The 19,794-nt window shown below is 37.5% G+C and overlaps 1 protein-coding gene and 1 long non-coding RNA gene across 4 annotated transcripts in view; one reads left to right on the top strand and one right to left on the bottom strand.

The window, feature by feature from the left end:
- Window positions 1–19,794, bottom strand: part of CELF2 (CUGBP Elav-like family member 2) — a 451,780-nt gene that overhangs the window by 47,473 nt on the left and 384,513 nt on the right. For 2 of the 3 annotated variants that reach the window (XM_045029015.1, XM_045029013.1), the window contains 5 exons: window positions 18,758–18,787; window positions 16,848–16,927; window positions 12,379–12,537; window positions 10,675–10,738; window positions 1,181–1,315 (listed from right to left, as the gene is read on the bottom strand). In XM_045029015.1, the coding sequence (XP_044884950.1) occupies window positions 1,181–1,315; window positions 10,675–10,738; window positions 12,379–12,537; window positions 16,848–16,927; window positions 18,758–18,787 (468 nt within the window). The remainder of the gene's footprint in view (window positions 1–1,180; window positions 1,316–10,674; window positions 10,739–12,378; window positions 12,538–16,847; window positions 16,928–18,757; window positions 18,788–19,794) is intronic. The other variant, XM_045029014.1, reaches the window with a different exon arrangement.
- LOC123376805 overlaps window positions 1–19,794 on the top strand; it is a 34,699-nt gene that overhangs the window by 13,604 nt on the left and 1,301 nt on the right. Inside the window, exon 2 of the long non-coding RNA XR_006581961.1 lies at window positions 14,758–14,871. This is a non-coding gene — a long non-coding RNA (uncharacterized LOC123376805). The remainder of the gene's footprint in view (window positions 1–14,757; window positions 14,872–19,794) is intronic.

Below are 19,794 nucleotides of genomic sequence, written 5' to 3'. Positions count from 1 at the left end.
CTGACACAAAGGCCTCGCCCCTGACAAATTTCGAGCCCCCACTCCAAAGCCTGCTGTTCAAGAGCGTCCCAAAGTAAAGGTTGCACATTTATTTATTTATTTTTAACATTGCAAAACGAAGTATTTCCCCCTAGCTTTATCCTTGGAAATGGCTGCACCACTGTGTCTGAAACATTCCTAACACATTCAGCCTGAGGCAGACACCAGGTATGGAAAAATTCAGTCCAATAGTCTGGTAAAAAGGTAAAAGCCACTGAAAACAGTCTTACAATGGAAGTGTTAATAATAATAGGTGGTATTACAATCTCTGCCTATAACATATGTCAAAGATTGCTTCCCTTGCGGTTGAGCTCAAACCTTCTGCCACAGATTATTTTATCGTGAGGGATGAATATACTTAGAAACAAGATTAAACACAAATGTTCTTTAGTGGCATCTAAAATGATATGAATGTTTTTAGAATGGCCATAAACACACTTCATGGTGCAAATTACTACACCCTGAAGACTTTATATAAAGATAAGGAGGCAGATTCTCAGCTCAGTTACACCAGTGTAAATAACTCTACCCTCCACTGGCTTTGGAGATGAGGAGGAGTTATTGTATACTGGATTTACACCAGTGTAACAGAGATCAGAATCCGGCAAGATTTTCACTATGCATCTGGTCTTACTTCCATAATTGCCTCTCAGTTACCAGCAGGAGCAATCTCTGAAGGCACCATAGGAAGAAAAAAAAAGGCAAGACAAAAAAAAAAGAAAAGAAAAGAGGGAACAAATTCAGTTTGTCTTTTTTTCTAGCATGAGAGAACTTGGCTCATGTTCTGGATTCTTTTTGAAAAGTTAAATCTCACTGAGCTCCTCGTGCTACTAGAGTTTTCTTGTGCCTGCTGGGTGTTGTAAGACTGCAACATGCGCCCTAACCCTGCAGTGAGCTTGGCAGAGCAGACCCTTGTGCCCACATGGAACAACTCGCAAAATCCAGCCTTTAGTTAGCTGCTTAAACACACTTTTAATTAAAAAAATTCTACTCAAAAAACCAAAAAACAAGAAAAACTCCTCCACGCTTTTCATGTGCAAGTTGGTTGGTTTTGGAGGTAACAAACAGGATCACCATTCTGAGGCTCTCGTTCCAGTCTACTCTTACTGCAGAATCTGAATGGAAAGTAATCTACTCTTACCGGGACTTGTGAGGGCTCCCAGCGCACCAGTCGTTGTGGAGAGAGGATTTGCATTGGTGGTGGTAGCTGAGGTTTGGGCGGCGGCTGCTGCGGCTGCTAAGGTTGCCAAATTCTGTAACTGTAAAGCATTCATGCCTGCGCAGAGAACAAAATGCAGCTTCAGCAACAGGATTAATTAAGAGATTCCCAGTTTCATTTTAAAGGAATATAAGATTTGTAAAGGTTGCCAGATTGATAGTCCTACGAGTGATTTAAATCCTCCTTTCATTCCCAGAACAGTTACAGCATGGGCAGTATAAGCTGCCCCTCACTGGCCCCAGCCAATGTGCCTCATATCTGTCTTACAGGTGAGAGGGTGGATGGTTTTGTTGTTACAGCACAGGCTTACAACTCAGGAAATTTGTGTTCAGTTCCCACCTCTGTCAAAGAGTTGTGATGTGACAAGTCACTTAATCTCTCTATGTGATAATAATACTTCCTGACCTCACGCAGGTGGAGAGACGGTAAATTAATTATTGCTTGAGAGGTACTCGGATCGTATCAAGTTCAGTCCTCAGGTCCCCTCTTCACTTCTCTACTTAGACTACCGTACAGTAACAGCCAATTGTGAGAGCAATTTTTGCCTGAAATTCCTTCTGTCTATTTGGAACTGAATTGAGACCATCAAATTCAGCACGGAACAGCTATCAGACAGTAATGATTTTCAGTCACTATCATTTGGGGCCAGATTTGAACTGGGGACCTCTAGGCAGAATGTTCTGTATCATGTAAGCCATCCAGATTCTCAAAATCACTTGTTAGTTAGTTTATTCAGTACTTTACGAGATGTAGTGAAGGATACATCTACATTTCAGAATGAGGTAAAGCCCTTCAAGAGAGGGGTAATTTTAAAAAGCATTGCATTTAATTTAGATAAATATGAAATGGAACATCTGTTGCAGACAAATACTAAACAACACTCATACAAAATGGAAGGAGAATGATTAAAGAACAACAATGTGACAAAGAACCTGAAATCTCAATGTGATGCAGCTGCTCAAAGATGAAAATGGTGTACAGAGTGTGTATATATATATATATGGGCATCACAGCTATATACATAGGCATAATTTGTAGGACAAAGAAAGAAATAACACCTCTTTCCCCCACTTTGGTTTGGCCACATATGGGTGTTCTGCATATGCCGTATGAAAAGGACATTGATAAATTAGAGGAAATCCAGAGAAGAATGTCAAAGTAATTAAGCCAGGACCATATGAGCAGGAGAACTTAATATGAACTTGGAGAAAATGAGAAGAGGGGATATCATAACACTCTACAAGTATTTGAGAGCTAATAAAATAAAAGAGCAGAAGGGATATTTTACAGAGACTGAGAGCACATGGCATAATAAAGAACAGCAATAGCTTGAAACTAACACACGACAGAATTAGGTTAGACATTAGAAACCAGACTTGTAGAAATGCTCAGCACTCAGAAGTTTCCATTGTTCTGCCGTGAGAGCCTCTAAATGCTGAGAACTTCTGAAAATCTGGTCACTTTATTGAGGTGTCTAATTGAGAATGGACCTCTTCTGAAAATCGGCCCCAGTTGTGGGTGTCAAGCACTTTTCAATAATGACTACCCAAAAAAAGAAAGAAGTAGGTGATGGATGATCTTACTAGTAATGTGGCTGAAGAACCATCACTTAGAGGAATCTGGGACCGACATCATACATTTTGAGGGACTAACAGAGGAAAACCTCTCTCATGACTTCTCATAGAATTTGAGAACTATATAAACCATAAGGTTTTTCTCAATCTCTATCACCTATAATAGTTTACAAGGCGCAATAAAACACATAACTACTTTAATTACAAGGTACTAATAACCAAGGTAATTAGGGGTAACTACTGTATCCTGTAATCACAGGTCCTCATTGAGTTTGCTCATCTTTTAAGCTAGAGCTTTATCATGATTATACATAGCACTCATCACATTCAAAGTGTTTTACAAAAATACTTTAAAAACTCTGCAGTTTAATTACATGGAAACTTTACAATTACCAAAGAATTAGGGACAGGCAAACCTGTCTGAAAAAAATAAACAGCCTGAAACACAGCTCTCGTCTTCAACCAAGTCTTCTTTTGAAATATGAAAGAATTTGGTGAACTTTTTGACAAGGTTGAGCCTTGGACATCTTCATTTCAGATGGGATAGGACAAGGAAATACTAAAGTATACCAAGACGGGGCTCCTTGTAGTGTTTCCTCAGAGGCTAAAACTAGGGAATAATGGAAACTTCTTATGAGAGATGGCTCTTGTGAGTTTTCCAACCCAAAGTGGTTTGGCTAGGTACTTTTCAATGCATAGGTTTGATTAAGTGAGGATGCTTGGGGAAGCTTCACATTTTTTTATGCTGATCCATGCCTTTAGGAGCTTGTCCATCACTAAATAATCTGAAATTTCTATGTATGTGTTTTATCCATAGCTGAATACTTGCTCATCAGTTGCAGCAATGATAGTGAAGGGATGAATTGGGAGGTATGTTGTCCCTGCTGGAGGCAGGCACAAGTCCTCTTGGAGAGCAAAGCCACTGCTTATAGTTTTTTACAGCCTGAAACAAACAAGTTGTGCTGTCTGGTACGGAGAGGGAAGTTGGCTATGGTCCCTCCTCATCCTCTACAGGTTCTGATATTAGAGGCCCTCGTCTCCTAGCTCTCAGAAAGCACAAGGGTAAAGACTGTGCCTGGCCCTTATGCAGGAGCACAAAAGTAGGGGAGGAAAGAGAGAAAGAAACTTCTAGAATCCTCTTGCTCACATACTTGTGAACTCATATAGGCCACCCACAATCTGCCACTACATGAGGCTGGGTGTGTAAAGTACTTTCTACAATTCTGATTTACACAGAAAGCCTCCAGAGTAGTTCAGCCAGTGGATCACCAAATTTAGAGACAGAGGAGACCTATTAGTTTACTGCATCCATCTCTTTGCAAGTGCGGGAAACATTTTGAGGGATGGGATGTGGGCTCAGGTTTCATTCTGGATTGCTCTTTGGCCCCAATGCGCCCTTCATAAAGTTTCAGGTCCACTAGAAATCTACACAGCTCAACACCAAGACTCCAGCAAACAATCCAAATCTTCATGGAGGCCACTGTTAATGCCATTCTGTGGTCTCGCTGGTAGAAATACGCAATAAAGCAGCATGCCTGGGTTGTCTCTCTCCTCACTGGACAGGCCGCTGATCAGGAGGAGGTTGCAGTTGAGTTATATTTTCTGTGTGGTGTTGCTTCCTTGTGGCACTTTTAAACAGTTCACAATTTAGACTGGCAAATAGTGGTGAACAAAGATGCGCACAGCCATGCTGAAAAGAATTTTAGGAGATAGCTTCTGACTAGTGGAATCTCACCAATTTCCCCAACATGCACACAGATGTCTCTAAACCTCGTTTTGTAAGCAAAAAGAATTGGAGACAATTGCTTTCTATTTCGTGACCAATGAAGAGCTACATGGGTGCAAGGCTATGGGAGCGGAGAGACAGCATGTATGCAGTGCTTGAGGAAAACAAAACACAAAGGATTAGAGACAAGGCTAATCAGCAGCACCAAAAGCAACAGCTCGCCTTAGCCTGGGGAGCCAGTCTAGCACCCAGGTGGAGGCAAATGAATGCCCACCTCTCTCCATCTCACAAAATCTTTTTATAGCACAAAGAAGCAGGTAGACTAGCTTCCTGTGGAAGCAAAGGGAGATCTCCTCCACTAACAGAAGATTTTTCAAACCTAAAAGAATGTTAAGAAGCAAGAAACATACATCAAAGAAGTCCTCTCCCCACCCTGCATGTATCACTGGAAAAGTGACTACAACACACTGGCAGCTCTTCAGATCTTATGTGGTGTCAGCTATGGGGCCTCCAGAAAAGATCCGTTTGTTCTTGTCATAATGCATCAGAGAAGAAAACCAAATTATCGAACCGAGTGGAACTCAAGAATGAGAATGTTAATAACAGGCTGAGAACACACCCAGTGCCCAGGGTGCTGTAGAACTGATGAAATCAACAGGCGTATCTCCTCACTCCCATCCCAAAGGCTGTCCGCTAAAATACACAAATAATCTATCCTCATCGTTACTATATTCCACTTCCTCCAGATGTTTTATCATTGCTGCTGCTCCCTGTTCATTGGCTTTTTCCTTTATGTGAAATGTGTCAACATCACAGCTTGCTAGAACAAACTCAGAAGAGGGAACCAAGTACAGTTGATCAGCAGATCCGACAGCCGATTTGGTTACACAGTAGAAGTAGATTCCGGTTCAATTAACCTCTAGCCAATGTATAGTTTTGGGGACTATTCTGCTGCCTGGCACACTCTATCCTTTCCCATGGTCTCCGTTCCCGCAGTCCATGCTTTTCACATCACACAGGTTTTTCAAAACAGCCCCAAACCCCGGACCAAACGTAGAGAGAAAGTGATTCAATCCTTTTTATTTGAAACTGCTGCATACTCAGCAACCGTACCTCTCGCTGAAGAAATGCAAACCACTTATAGGCATGTAAACAAAAAAGAGTAAAATTCCACCTGCAGGGAGAGAACTCCTGGGTAAGAAAGAACTCTTGATCTTCATGATGGAGAAAATGTTGGGAATTAAAGCAAAATGATTTATAAAGAGCTAGAACCACATTACAATTTGATTCAATTTTTAATAATGTGTATTTACCAAATGTGCCATCAGCCTGGCAAATAGTCAGAACTACAAGGAACACAACTTTCATTTTGTTACTTGGCAAATTAAAAAAAAACAATTAAATTATGTACAAAACAGATGCACAATATGCCTGCTTGAAACTTAAGATTTAAAAAAAAATTATTTATAAGGATAGGGGCATGAAAATTTAATTTAATGTTCACCTTAGGTAATTTCGTATCTTATTGTTCATGGCAATTACCATAAATCTACATATCAATAAGCAAGAACAGATGTCAGTTGTTACAAGTGCTTGCCAATCAGGCCTGTTAAAAAGTGACAGATGGATGGTTATAGAACATTCTCATAAGGCCTATTAGCACATTCGCAGGAAATTTTTGTAGTGCTGCACAGTCACAGATGCAGTTCTGTGAAAACACGGGTAAATTTGAGAGCACAAGATTTACATTTTACAACTTCTTGTGCTACCTCCAATGCAAACTTTCATGCAATAAGGCAATTTGCCTTGCTTTAGTCACCATAGTTTTTCTCCTTGTGATAAATGCAAGTGGTAAGGATCAGGGGCTTGTTTGTATAGGATGTAGCAGAATCATGGGCCATTTTTAAAAGCTTTTTATGCTTATTTAAGTTTTACATGCAAAGCATTTAGTAAGTATTACAATAATTGAGGATCACTTGTGTCTTCACCTTGAAGAATTTCCTGCTTAAATCCTTCCTTTCTGGAAAAACTTGCATTGGTTCAGAGCCCAGCCATGGGTCATCTTAAAGAGGCCTGATTTTCAGAGGATGGATCCTGAGCACTTTCTGACCAGATCACTTTACGGTGTCTCAGCTTGGTCACCCCAATGCAGAGGCATCCCACAATCGGTAATATTGGCCAAATTATTTATTTACCTTTTTCCTTTTGTCTCGTTAGTTTCCCCAAACATTAAATCCTGACTGAAGTTTAAGAAACATGGACTAATGATCAAAGCAAGTACAGTTTATCATACCTGATCAAAAAGTAAGTTACTTGTTAACACTGATGTTATCAGATACTCCAGATTTTTATTTTAAAAAGCTGAATCAGATTTTCCAAGGACTATTTTTGTTTTCATACTATCCAGCTGAATCAATATAACCCCTTTTTTGTGTGTGTGTATCTTGCATATGCACATGTATACATACCTATCTAATATCTATATGCATATATCTATTTACATATATAACAAAAGATTTGAAATTAATTGTATTGATAATGGAAAACCTTCACGGGGAAAAAATATTTTTTGACATCTCTTCTGAGTTATAATCCCCTGGCATTCTGTCACATAATGTAAAATCTTACATTATATCTTCAATGTACTTTTAAAACTAGTAGGTTAACTTAGCTCACCTAATGCAAATCAGATTTTTAAGGTCTGATCCAAAGTCTACTGAAGACAATGGAAAGATCCAAGTGATTTCACTTAGCTTTGCATCAGGCCGTCAATGCAACTTGAATACTTTTGAAGAAGGGAACTCTCTGGATTGAACAGTCATTAACTGTAGCTTGTATTTTTTTTTATTAGACAATCAAATCATGTGATCTACTTCACCCATATTACTGACATTCCCCACAAACAATGAAAGTACAATCCATATACTGCAGCCTAATATTATGCATATAAGTAAAAGCAGTGCCTTTAAATTATTAAGCATTACAGTAGTCAGTAGAAAAAAAGACTACAGTATGACCGAGAGTAGTGACATAAGTATGTGCATGTGTTATGTAAGAACAATAAAGCAGAGTTTGGCAAGACAATGATAGCTCCTGTAATCAAGACTGTGATGCTATTAAAAGAGCAAAAGGGATATTGACGACTCTTGTGATATTAAGTGTTTTCCTACTTTAATGGGCTTTAGACACATACTTAAATGCTCTGCAGAATTAGGTGCCCGATCTAAAGTCTACTTAAATTAATGGAAAGACATCCATTGATTTCAGTGGGCTTTAGATCCAGTGAAGCCAAAGAAAACACAGCCATTGACTTTAAAGGTGCAGGACCGAGCTAATTGAAATACTTTTGGGTGCTACATACGTGTACAGGTAAATTTAAGATCTGATCTGGCCACCATTGCTCACATTGAGTAGTACCTTCCTCCTCCCACTCAAATCAACACAAGGAGGAGGGCAAAAGATCTGATTCTAAATGAACATTTTTTCACTCAAAGAACTTGCAAGGTCTAACCATGGAGCTTGTCGGGTATCTTAGCTGACTAGGGTGACCAGATGTCCCAACTTTATAGGGACAATCCTGATTTTGGGGTCTTTTTCTTATATAAGCTCCTATTACCCCCCACCCCCATCCCAATTTTTCATATTTGTTCTCTGGTCACCCTATAGCTGACTGCTTCTAGATTTTCTTCCTCTTTAAGAAAAGCTAGTCCAGTATTAATACACAAGCTCTGTATCAGCTGGACATGATTATTATTATATTTATATGTGTAAAATGTATGGATAGGATGTAATTAAAATACATTTTGAAAAAAGGAACAAATCTAGCTCTTATGCTACATGAAGGTTGTGAGATCAATGGTCCAGCAATATTAACCCATCCATGTTGCACACACCTAGAATTTTTGATTCCTCTGTCTCTTTTAAACCTTAATAAATTACTCTTCATTATTAAAGTATACCATCAAACATAGTGGACGTGCAATGTAAATTGGTTAATGCTGCAGGAGAAACCTGAAATTTGGGAAAAATATACAACTTTTGAACTTTCAAACTTAATGATATGATTGTGCTAAGACTTTTGTCCTTTCATGGAGAGTTGTGGTGTGGAGAGAAATTTAACATTGTGAATTTGACCTTGGACATTGAGATTTAAGAACCCTGCATTTCTGGAGAAGAAAAGGTAAACCCAGAAAAGCATTAAGTTCTGTTAATATGCACGTAAGACCACCTCTTTGTTAAAACATTTCAGGAGGCACATACAGTTCTTAAATTATTATCTTCTGGGGTCATAGTGGCATGTCATGTTTACTAGAACAATGTACTTCCTCAGCCAAAGGCTAGATTTCTAATGGATCCATATTATCCAGTATATGGATCCATTAGAAATCTAGCCTTTGGCTGAGGAAGTACATTGTTCTAGTAAACATGACATGCCACTATGACCCCAGAAGATAATTTCCTTGGACTATATGGCCTACTATGTATAACTGATTCATACATTGGATTGAGAGGCACCCTAGGGTTAATCTGAGGAAAATCCCTAACTTCAGTCCAGGTATGGTTCAGTTATTGGAGGTAAAACTAAACCTACAATAACTGTGAACAGACAATGGGAACTTACTTGGATACAAGTACAGTAGAGTATGCTATACAGAAAAATCTCCCTGAGTATTTTTTCCCCCGTGGGTCTCTCAATTTTTTCCATTCTGTAGAGCTAACCAAATATGAAACATTAAACACAATCCTTGAGCTCAAAGCCAGCTCCAAAAATGCCAACTGTGAAAATGTTGCTGAATGACTCCACTCTGTTTATCATATTAAGATATATTTTTTGATGAGAAAAATGCTAGATCATAAGTGTAACATAATAGAAACAGCAAGCCCTGCCAGCAGGTCTGAGGAAGAGAAAATAATTCAGGGATATTGTCATCTGTAGGCCAATTTATATTGTCAGACAGCAGATTCACGTTAGTCTCTGATGCCACTGCAATAATGGCATAATGTAACGATTGAGCAGAGAATACCTATGGGGTATGGCCATATCATGCGGTATATCTATACTTGTTAAAAGTATTTCAAGACTCATTCAAAGGGAAGCCAGAAGAAGCTAAAGACTTGGATTATAAAAGAGAGTATTAAAAACGTGACTAAAGACACATGAATATTTCAGCCATTGTTTTGTGATGGCAAAGCAAGTCCAATGCTACATTTCATTGATTCACTGAGTTCATGATTAAAATAAACTAGCATACTTTTTTTTTTAAATCAAGCAAGGGGAAAAAAAAAGCTTTTTAACAGTTCCTCACGGCAGGCATAATGTGCATCTGTGGTCTGATTTACTGCACATGCTGCCTTCTCTAGCATCATGTTAAGTTAGGGTATCAGCATGGCAGGTCACACAGTGGGAGAGACCTTTTACTAATCACTACACATCGCTTACTACTGGCACACAGCTCATTACCAAGAAATCCTCCAACTAGCTGGCTTTCAAATATGCTTACACTTTGATTTTCTCTCTCTCTCTCTTTTTTCCTTCAGAACAAAGATTATACTTTTACATAAAAGCTTCTGTTGGGTAATTTTGTCAACTAGGGTTCTGAAGTCAAAAAGGCACCCAGTTAATTTCCCATGATTATAAAAAGAAGACTGCAAGCTTGTATCAATGGTAGGCCTGTAATCTTGGGTTTCATTAAGAAGGTCAGAACATTTTTATTTGTCACCTATTATTAAAATGTTTGAGGGCTGCCATTAATTTGATTTTCAGGCCACAGAAATCTCACTGGAAATTAAAATGTAATCCTGCTGTTGCTTTATTGCTACTTTTAGTAGGTAGGATATAGCTGCAGGAACTAAGAGCTCTCCTGCAATTTCCAAGTGGTTATTCTGGACAAATGGCAGGTGACTAATGCAAGACAAACTGTACAACCGAGGAGCAGTTAGTTTAATTTCAGTTTCTGAAAGACAGACTGAATCTGAATCATGAGTTGCCCCCTGCTCATACACACAACACATTTTATACACAAAGACTAACGTCATGTGATCATTACAGAAAACAGAATTTAAGAGCCTAAGAAAATAAAATATAATTGGACAAAATGAAATGATTTTTAACTCACCAGCCATTTGCTGAATGCCGCTGAAGGCACCCAAGTTACTGGAGGAAGTTGCTTGCTGCAGAAGCTGCAAATTAATAATAAGACGATCATCGTCATCTAAGCGATGTTACAAAAAAGCAACAAGATTAAAACAAAATTATTCATCAAATTAAAGTTGGAATACTTATAGTTTCCTTTACTTTTATATAGTCTTGCTTCTGCCTATTGTTGGAATGAACATCCCCAGAGTTGATGCTGTAAATCCATATTAATGTCTAATCTCTATTAAGAAACACACAGACACTGGGGAAACTCAATAACATCGCTGCTTTAAAACAATTAATCAATTTACTCTTTTTAACAACCAGGTGTTAAATCTATTTAAACCAACATAGCGTGACTAATTATAATCCTCTGCAGTCTAGTAGTTACCATAACTCATCTCTGTCAATCATGGTCCATTCTCACCCAACCCCTTAAATTCAGGTTTCTTTCTTTATCATCCTTAGAACAAGGTACATCAAGTGCACAGATATTCATTAGTTCATAGGCTGGCACTTAGCTGATATAACAGTCAAGATTCACTATTAACCCTTGATATAGTGGGTGTTTTGTTTTTTAAAGACTGCCAGTTAAATGAATGTCTATGCAGATTTATAACCACCCCACCCCACATATACAATTGATTTATGCAATCTGCAGATACAGAGAAACAAATCTCTAAGCATGTGGGAACGTCCCAGTTGTCAATATGCCATATACTGTGACCATTCACAACTTCACAGCAGCAAAAGGCAGAGACCCCTGAACCACTTGAACAATAAGAGAATCTCTGTTATCAGTCTATGATTTATGACACACTTAAGCTGTTCCAGATTCCCCCCAGTAGAGGGCAGCTGTACAATGCAAGGTAGCGAGCTAATTTTTCTCTCGTAGCTTTCAAAGAGTCAAAGAAAATGTCATTTTAAAAATGCCCAAACTCCCATCAAATCTACCTTCTATAAAGTAATATGAACCTTGCACATTTAGTACCAATAAAAGAGCATTTAATTTACAGACTTTCACTAGTTAATGTGATAGCCATTTTCAAATATATTAAAAGATTAACTTGAATGAGTACAGGGAATATTTCTATGTGAAACTGATATGCAGAGTAGAATTAAATTCAAAACATTGTGGATTCAAAGGACCATTCACAAACACAGTTGAAGAAGGTTTTCAGATGTCTACCTGATCTCTGAAAGCTGAAGATTTTACTTTGATAAGAGAAAGCATCCAAAAAATGTATTCACATTTTTTAAAAAGCAGAATTTAATGTTCAGTGGAAACATCAGAATGAAGATGTATTTCCCAGCTGAAATAGAATTTAAATCTTCAGAAGACTGCAAGGCACTGAAATAACTTGAGACTTTCATTCAAAATCGCTGTTATTATTACAAAATGTTTTATAGAGTGCCATAAATTTACGTGGTGCTTTTAGGAATAAGTCACATTATCTGCCCCTAAGTTAAAATGTTGGGAGTTCCATTTTATCAGGGTTCACTATAATTAGCTTCCAGTGTGCTAAAATAAATCAGTTTAAGTCTAAATAGGTGGTCACTAAAACAACAAGGAGTCCGATGGCACCTTAAAGACTAACAGATTTATTTGGACATAAGCTTTCATGTGTAAAAAACCCACTTCTTCAGATGCATCATGTGGTCACTACATTTCACAAGAACTTACAGCTAGGTACTGTGGTGTGAGTCCTCCAAGGCCTGTGAGGTTCCCCCAAGTGGCAGTGTTGAGCTGTTGCATCTGTTGTGCCAACTGCTGTTGTAAACGCCTCTGCTCCTTATCCTTTTGGGTATCAGCAAACTTCACCACTATAGGCGAAGAGCAGCCCTATGATTGGACAGATTGGAAAAGAAAGACGTTAACATCACACACATTTACATGATTCTACCTTGACATGTTCTTACCACATTTAAATCCATTTGAAATAACCTGAAATTATTTCTGAAATTATGCTTATTAATTATTATTCAACTATTTTTAAAATGTGGCTCTTGAAAAATTATTAATTTCCTCTCTCTTTTCACTGAACTCCTTTCCTTCCAGATCTTTGTGTATGTTCAACTATCTGAGTGCCCCCGGAGAGACAACAGAATTTATCAATGCTCTTTAATTAAGCTTCACGGTTCATGTGTTTTAAAGATGGACTTGTCTCTTTCTTTTCTGTCTGTTTTCAAGTAATAGCCAAAGACACTAATGGACATAAACAGTGCCACATGAATGAAAACAGATCCCCTATTTTTATCTAATTTTGAAACTGTTTGCTTTCAGATACAAACCTCAAGATTTGTTGTTTTAAATTTACAGAACAGTGTAGCATCATAATGATTCTAGTTTACTTTTGGCAAATGGATTGGAACATTCCATGATTTGTAGAAACCATCTGTCTTTGAGTTTTATCCTGCGGCCCATCGTTGTAGTGTCTGAGTCTCCCTCCATGCCCTATCCACTGTCATGCCAATTTCTCTTCTACCCCCAATCCGAGAACCATGTTGGGCGCCTCAGATCCAGAAATACAGCAGGATTTTAGACACAATTTACAGTGTGAAATGGGGGTTTATATCTAACCAAACTCATCCCATGGCTACTCTCACTACACTATGAGCTTCTTCAGAAAAGTTTCTATTCTCTATTTCTGCAAAGAGTAGCCATATCCTTTCTCTCCGAGGAACCTCACAATAGGACAATGATAGGAACATTCACAATCAACAGACAAAATGATGAAATAAGCCACAGTAATAATATCTTTTGTGTGAAGACCTCCCATCAATACCATTCCTTTAGAATTATCATCTTAGAAAATGATCACTTGAAATGTATTATTCCACCCCCAATACCTTGCTTGTATATTTCATTGTAAAAATGTCTTTCAATTTTTCAGTGAATAAAAACTGAGATACACACTTCAGCAATTGAATAAAGATTACGGAGGAGTCCGCTTGGTATACAATTGCCTCTTCTCAGTGATTTTATACTAATATTAAAATCAAGCTCTTATTTTTTTTTAAATTGAAATATTTTTCCAGTTTAGCTAATAAAAAAAAGCAAGCTTGTATCCCATTTCAGATTGGCTTTGGTGGTATTAGGCTAAGCGTGGTGATAGTTTACTGCTTGCTACATGTACATACGTGTAACTCTTAGGTCTGTTTCAAAGGAATATAAATGAATTTCAAAATGAAGGAATAGTATATGGCTGTTCCAGTACTCAGCTCAGCAGCTCAATACTCAGTACAACAGCTGATATCATATATATGAATGCTGAAATGCTAGTAAATTGTATAAAAACAATATCTCTGCAATTTAGGAATCTATAATATTTTTTCCAATTTCTGCTCTTATTTCATCATTTTCAAAGGAGCAAACATTCTGAATATTGAAATTATATGTAGCAAAATGGCTCTACATGAGAAAAATGTTGCTATTTATTCCATGTTAACAAATTAGTGTCTCCTGCTAACCCTCCAGTTGAGTGATTTAAAAAAAAATACAAAAATGAGGTAGAAAAGCAGAAAATGAGGGCAGCGATTATGGCTTTAAAAATGAGTTGCTTAAACCAGGATAGAGAGTAAAAGACAAAGAGCAATAGGAACATTCATTATTTCCAGGAGACACTTGCTCTTCTGAACATGAACATTCTCATTATTTTGAGTCACTTTGAAAAATACGTTTTAGTCAATGATGTGTGCCAAAGAACTGAAAATAATGAAATCAGAAAAAAATAACTTCAGTGGTTCAATTGAAACTTGATTGCATAATACATAATCTTCCATTTTAAATGTCTTTTTTTTTCCACTCATAAAACATGAAATCAAAGTGCCCAGGGGCAATATTATTTCAGAGAGTGTCCAGATTTCATAGCGCCTCTCAAAAGTCAACTTTTTATCGTCATAGCATTGACATTAATAACCAAGAGGCAGGAAATGCTTTTGAATGTTGACCAGAACAATACCTTCTTTCTGTCTGGAGAGGTACCCCCCATTATGCAAGCAGGTATGTGGTATCTCCTACCTCATCATTTTATGGCTGCTTTTTATCTCCCCTTCTTAACAGGAAGCACTGCCTATATACCTTTCCTTCTGCTGGCAAGATAGAACATGCAGACTCCTATTGGTACCATGCCATGAATTGGTGAGCTGGAAGGGCTGCGCCACCTCCCACAAAAGAGTAAGCACATCAGTTCTGCTACAGACCTGAACCCAGACGACATCACGATGCTAAAGTCCAGGATATTCTGAACCGCCCTGTCAGTTTCGGATCTTATGTGTACCCTAATTATAGGTGCAGATTCTCCAACCTTTAAGGCTGTTGAGTAGTACTTACCTCAGAGAGTAGCTATTTATATAGGGCTAAATTGTGATATACTTCCTCACATCAAACAATTGGATTACCTGTGGCATAAGGTACTATTCAACATAAGGAAGTATATCACAATGGGGCTTTGTTTGAAGTATGGTACAATACTCAGCACATGAAAGGGAGAATCTGACCTTTAATTGATTATTTCATTTTACAACATCCGCTGACGTGAGGGTGATTCATGTAAAACTCATTACCCTAGACCAAAAATACATGGGAACACATGGAAAATACACATCAAAACCACAGCATTATTAACAACACTTCTGTTTTATGTGGAACCAAAAAGTCGCAAAAATATAGCGACCCAAATTAATGGGGCAGTGCATGGCAGAAAAATAAAAAGAAGCATTATTCCAATGAACTAAAATGTCACTTTTTATTCCATATATAGTGTCATAGTGCACAGTAAAATATATTAGGTAATAGCAGCTTCCTAGTGAAGATAATTTCAATAATTCTGATTTTTCTCAGTGGCAGATTCTCATCTAACACTGTATATTCAGAGTCTATAAAAATGCATTGCACTGAAAAGAAAAACACATTGATTATAAAATAAACTTAACCAAAGTCAAATGTGATGTTTGGAAAGACAGTAGCTTTGCAATGCCAATATCATTACTGGAAGAGTACAGAAAACAGTTGACATTTCCATGCACTGTCTCTTTTTTTCCCTCTGTCTTTCCCTTCGCTCATTACACAAAGCAGCTCAACGACATGACGCAATAATGATTGTTTAGTACCCAGCATGCTTTGGGAGACTAGAGCATTGCAAAGAAAAATTACTTGAGAAAAAAATTGAAAGGCCCTCATTTAAAAAGAATAATAATTTAAAAAAAGAAAAGAAAAGAAGAAACAAATGCACATAACATCAAAATGCCACCTCCAAGAAAATCATCAGTACACAAAGATACGGTATACATAATACAGTATAACATGCACTCTCAAATGATTAAACTAGAAGATCCAGAATAAGTAAAGGCTTAGTACTCTTGTGAGACCTTTTGTGCAAAATTCTGAGACCATGACATAAATCACAGACTAAAAAAGCTGAGACCACCAGATGAGTTTTGGCAATGCGATAACTATGCCGATAAGTGGATCTTACCCTGAAACTGTAGTTGCACCAGGTAAGTAAAGTTAAAGCTTCGTGTTGCTCATTATTAGAAAGCATGATGCCATTTTTAGGGAATAAAAGATTGCTACTTGTACAGAGCCTGGCGTGGCAGGGCACTGCAGCTAGTCCAGCTCTTCAATGTGCTCTGACATAATTAGCATTTTTATTGGCTACATAAAGTAGGAGAAATTATATTAACTTAAAAAGAGAGTCTATATGCAACCCCCCCAAAAAATTCCCAAACATATGCACTAGGAACTTGGCATGGCCAGGTTAAAAATCTTTTTTGAGCCTTTTCCCAGAGTAGCACAAACTTCAATGTTTAAAAATCCAATAAAGTGAGGCTTTCTTGTTTTTCTTTAAGTTAATAGATAATTTAGTCCCCAGATATGTTTTTATTTATTGATTGATTGATGTTTATTTTCTATTGAATGCCACTGGACGCATTATAAAAGCAATGCTTGGGTTCAACCCGGAGATCTTTTTACTTGTGTTTCAAGATCATTCGGAAAAATAAATGTCACAAAAAGAGGTAGAGAGAGTTTTGTGAAAGTTTAAATCTGTGAGATTGTCACGTGGCTGATCTTCTCCAGGAGACCATGGCTTTACCATTCACAATCATTTGCACAAAGAAAACAAAGAAAGGGCAGATGATACAGTACTGTACCTCCATGGTCTGAGACTGGTGCATGGCTTTGATTGCATTCTGTGCCATTGCCCTTGTAGAAAATGTAACAAACGCACAGCCTGTGGGAACAAGGGGACAGGGAGCAGGAAAGACAAAAAACAACAAGACAAAAGGATTGGACGCTTGTTAAACCAACACAGTCTACGAGAACGGCCACAAGACGACACTGTTCTCAGTAGTACATAAAAGTAAACAACTCCTCTAATTTATTTATCAACAGTGCTGACTTGCTAATCTGACCAGGTTTTTGTTTTGTTGTTGTTGTTGTTTTTGTTTTGTTGTTGTTGAGCCACAGGGTTTGAAATAAGCAAGGCTTGTTTGTATGCTCTAAAATGTAAAGTTTAGATTGTATATTTTAATCCCTTCCAAAGCATGCATTAGCAGCTACCTGCTATTTTTTTTTAATTTATGGCTGGTTTAAAATAAACTGCCGGCATCACTGGCAATTAAGTAGAAGTGTAAAGAGCTCATAATGCCACTGGTAAATTTCATCAAGATGGTGTGAACACAAATAAGAATGAGGAAAACATGTATTAAATGCTTTGAAACTAAGTGCCAGAAGACCCAGTGATGCTGCCAGTCCAAATTCAGTAATGCAGGTGGAATTTAAATATTTTTTAAAAATGAATTTTTCAAATAAAAATCTTTACGAGTTTTGTTTTTTTGAAGTCCTGATACTTAAGGGTACAAGCATAATTCTTTGATCGACAAAAACTATGACCTCCTTCAAATATACTGGAGCTGTATGTGTGTGTGAATAATTGAAAACCACTTTTTCCCTTTTAAATCATAGAAAAAAAAAAGTAGCTCAGTGCTGGAGCTGTTTCCCCCTGCTGGCCTCCCCTTTATTGCTACTCATACCAATACTGGGCATGGTGTAGGTCAGGTTTAGTAGCGCACGGCTCACTGCCCTTTTAACTAATAAAAACACGGCCTTCTGAAATTTACATTTTATTCTTCTTCATGCACCCTTGGGCATCTTAAAGAAAAAGACTGTGAAATTAATGCAGATTCAGGCTGATTTTGTAATAATACCATGGCACACTAAAAGCTTAGCTAAAGCAACACAGACTTATTTCACTTGTGATCTCTAATGACTTTAACAGTGCATTGATTTTCAGCTCCCTTAGCCTTGCACAGTTTGAACTTAGGTTTCAGAGAATAATTTAGTGTTCCACTCAATTTCCTCAAAACATTATTATTATTACTACTTAAAAGATTTCCAAATGAAGCAAATCTAAACACAGAGAGGCTGAAGCATATTGTCATTTTAGAGCTAAGGCATGAAAGCTATGTTCTGGCACCAAAAATGTAATATTGTTGCCCCTGTGGCCAATGGGCAAAATAAACCATTTTGCAATCCAGCAGGAAACAGATTGCTTGGTTTATATAAATCAATTTGTGAGCCATAAAACATCTTTTCTCTTTTGATCTGTATGTACCTGGTAAGATTATCAAGTCAAGACTGTATTAACATTTTAATCAAACAACAGTAAGAGAAAGCAATGCCTGATCATTACCCAAAAGCACTACATCTAGTCATGAAAATAAAGTCAATGCATTTTTGCATCATGCGGTAATTTTTTAAAGAAAAAATATAAAATCCCTTGATACACGGGAAACTAATCCACTATGTATCTTACTGATAGATTAGCATTATAAATTTTAAAGTTAGAATTATTTATGCAGATTTTACAGTAGTGTTGCGCTACTTTATATATTTCTCAGATAACAGAACAGCTGATGATGTTTTTATTATTTAGACACATTATATTGCTACTACTGTTATCCAGAAAAAAATTTTTGTCAAAGAAAATAATTTCACAAACATCTTTCTATAAGGCATTCTAGACAAAATGTGTAGTAGAATGGTAAATAAGCTACAGTACCTCTGCTAGATTCCATATTGATGCTGTGCACTAAAATTAAAGAGGCCCAAATTTACCATCAGTCTCAAAGTAATCTCTCTTAAAAACATTATTCTTATTATTAATATAGAAAATAACACTACGCGTTTTCATTTCTTATCTTGTGACTTCAATGGGGGAGAGAACAAACTATTAGAGATATATTAGGGGGAAAACATACAGAGCCTTTGATAATATTGCTTTGAATGGTCAAGGAACCGTTTCATTCACTTCCCTTGCTCTTATTATCCACAAGCTTGTACCATAGTGACAATTACCAAGTGGAGGTTAAGAATGCAAAAGAACCATGTAAAATGTCAACAAGAATCAATAAGACACAGTTTATGCATTTATCACAATTTCTACCCAGCAGTACAGCTGTAAGTAACTTACTGAGAGATGTTGCAATTAGCAGGTCTCAAAAGAAAATTGAAGCAGCAGACAATTAAGCTATGTGGCCATATAGATGGAGCAGATTACGCCCCCACACCCCTCACCTCCCTCCCTCCCTGCTCATTCCCTTTTTAACCGCAAAGCTAAGTCATTGGGGGGCTTTCACTGCCAATATTATGGCAAAGCCTCCCTCTTCACCCCCAACCCAAGTTCATTTGAAAGGCTCCTAACTGTTATGTTCTGGCATGAAACGATTTTTATAACAGTAAAATACCATATATGGAGCTATTCATTTAAAGGAAACTTGTTCCCTGTGAAGCCCATGACGAATGTGTGTGCACCCTTTGCTCTATTCCAAGATGCTCAAAATCATCCTATAGAGCGAGGGAGGCTGAATTACATTTCCATTATGGTCTGCGGGGTCAGGGCTACAAAATTTGGTCCATATCCTACCCACAATCCACAGCAAATTTCCAACTGATAACCACTGGCCAGTTGCGCATATGATTACCTGATTTGCACAAATAATTATGGGCACAAATTAAGTGTGCAACTGCACTACTAAATTATTTGAAAACCTGGCCTTTAAAGTGTCATTGTTAGAATCAGCACAACATTGAGATGAA

Source organism: Mauremys mutica, chromosome 1, assembly GCF_020497125.1.
Source record: "Mauremys mutica isolate MM-2020 ecotype Southern chromosome 1, ASM2049712v1, whole genome shotgun sequence".
NCBI classification, from domain to species: Eukaryota; Metazoa; Chordata; order Testudines; family Geoemydidae; genus Mauremys; species Mauremys mutica.
The sequence above is the reverse complement of the archived record's forward strand: the minus strand, read 5'-3'. Positions and strand labels throughout refer to the sequence as shown.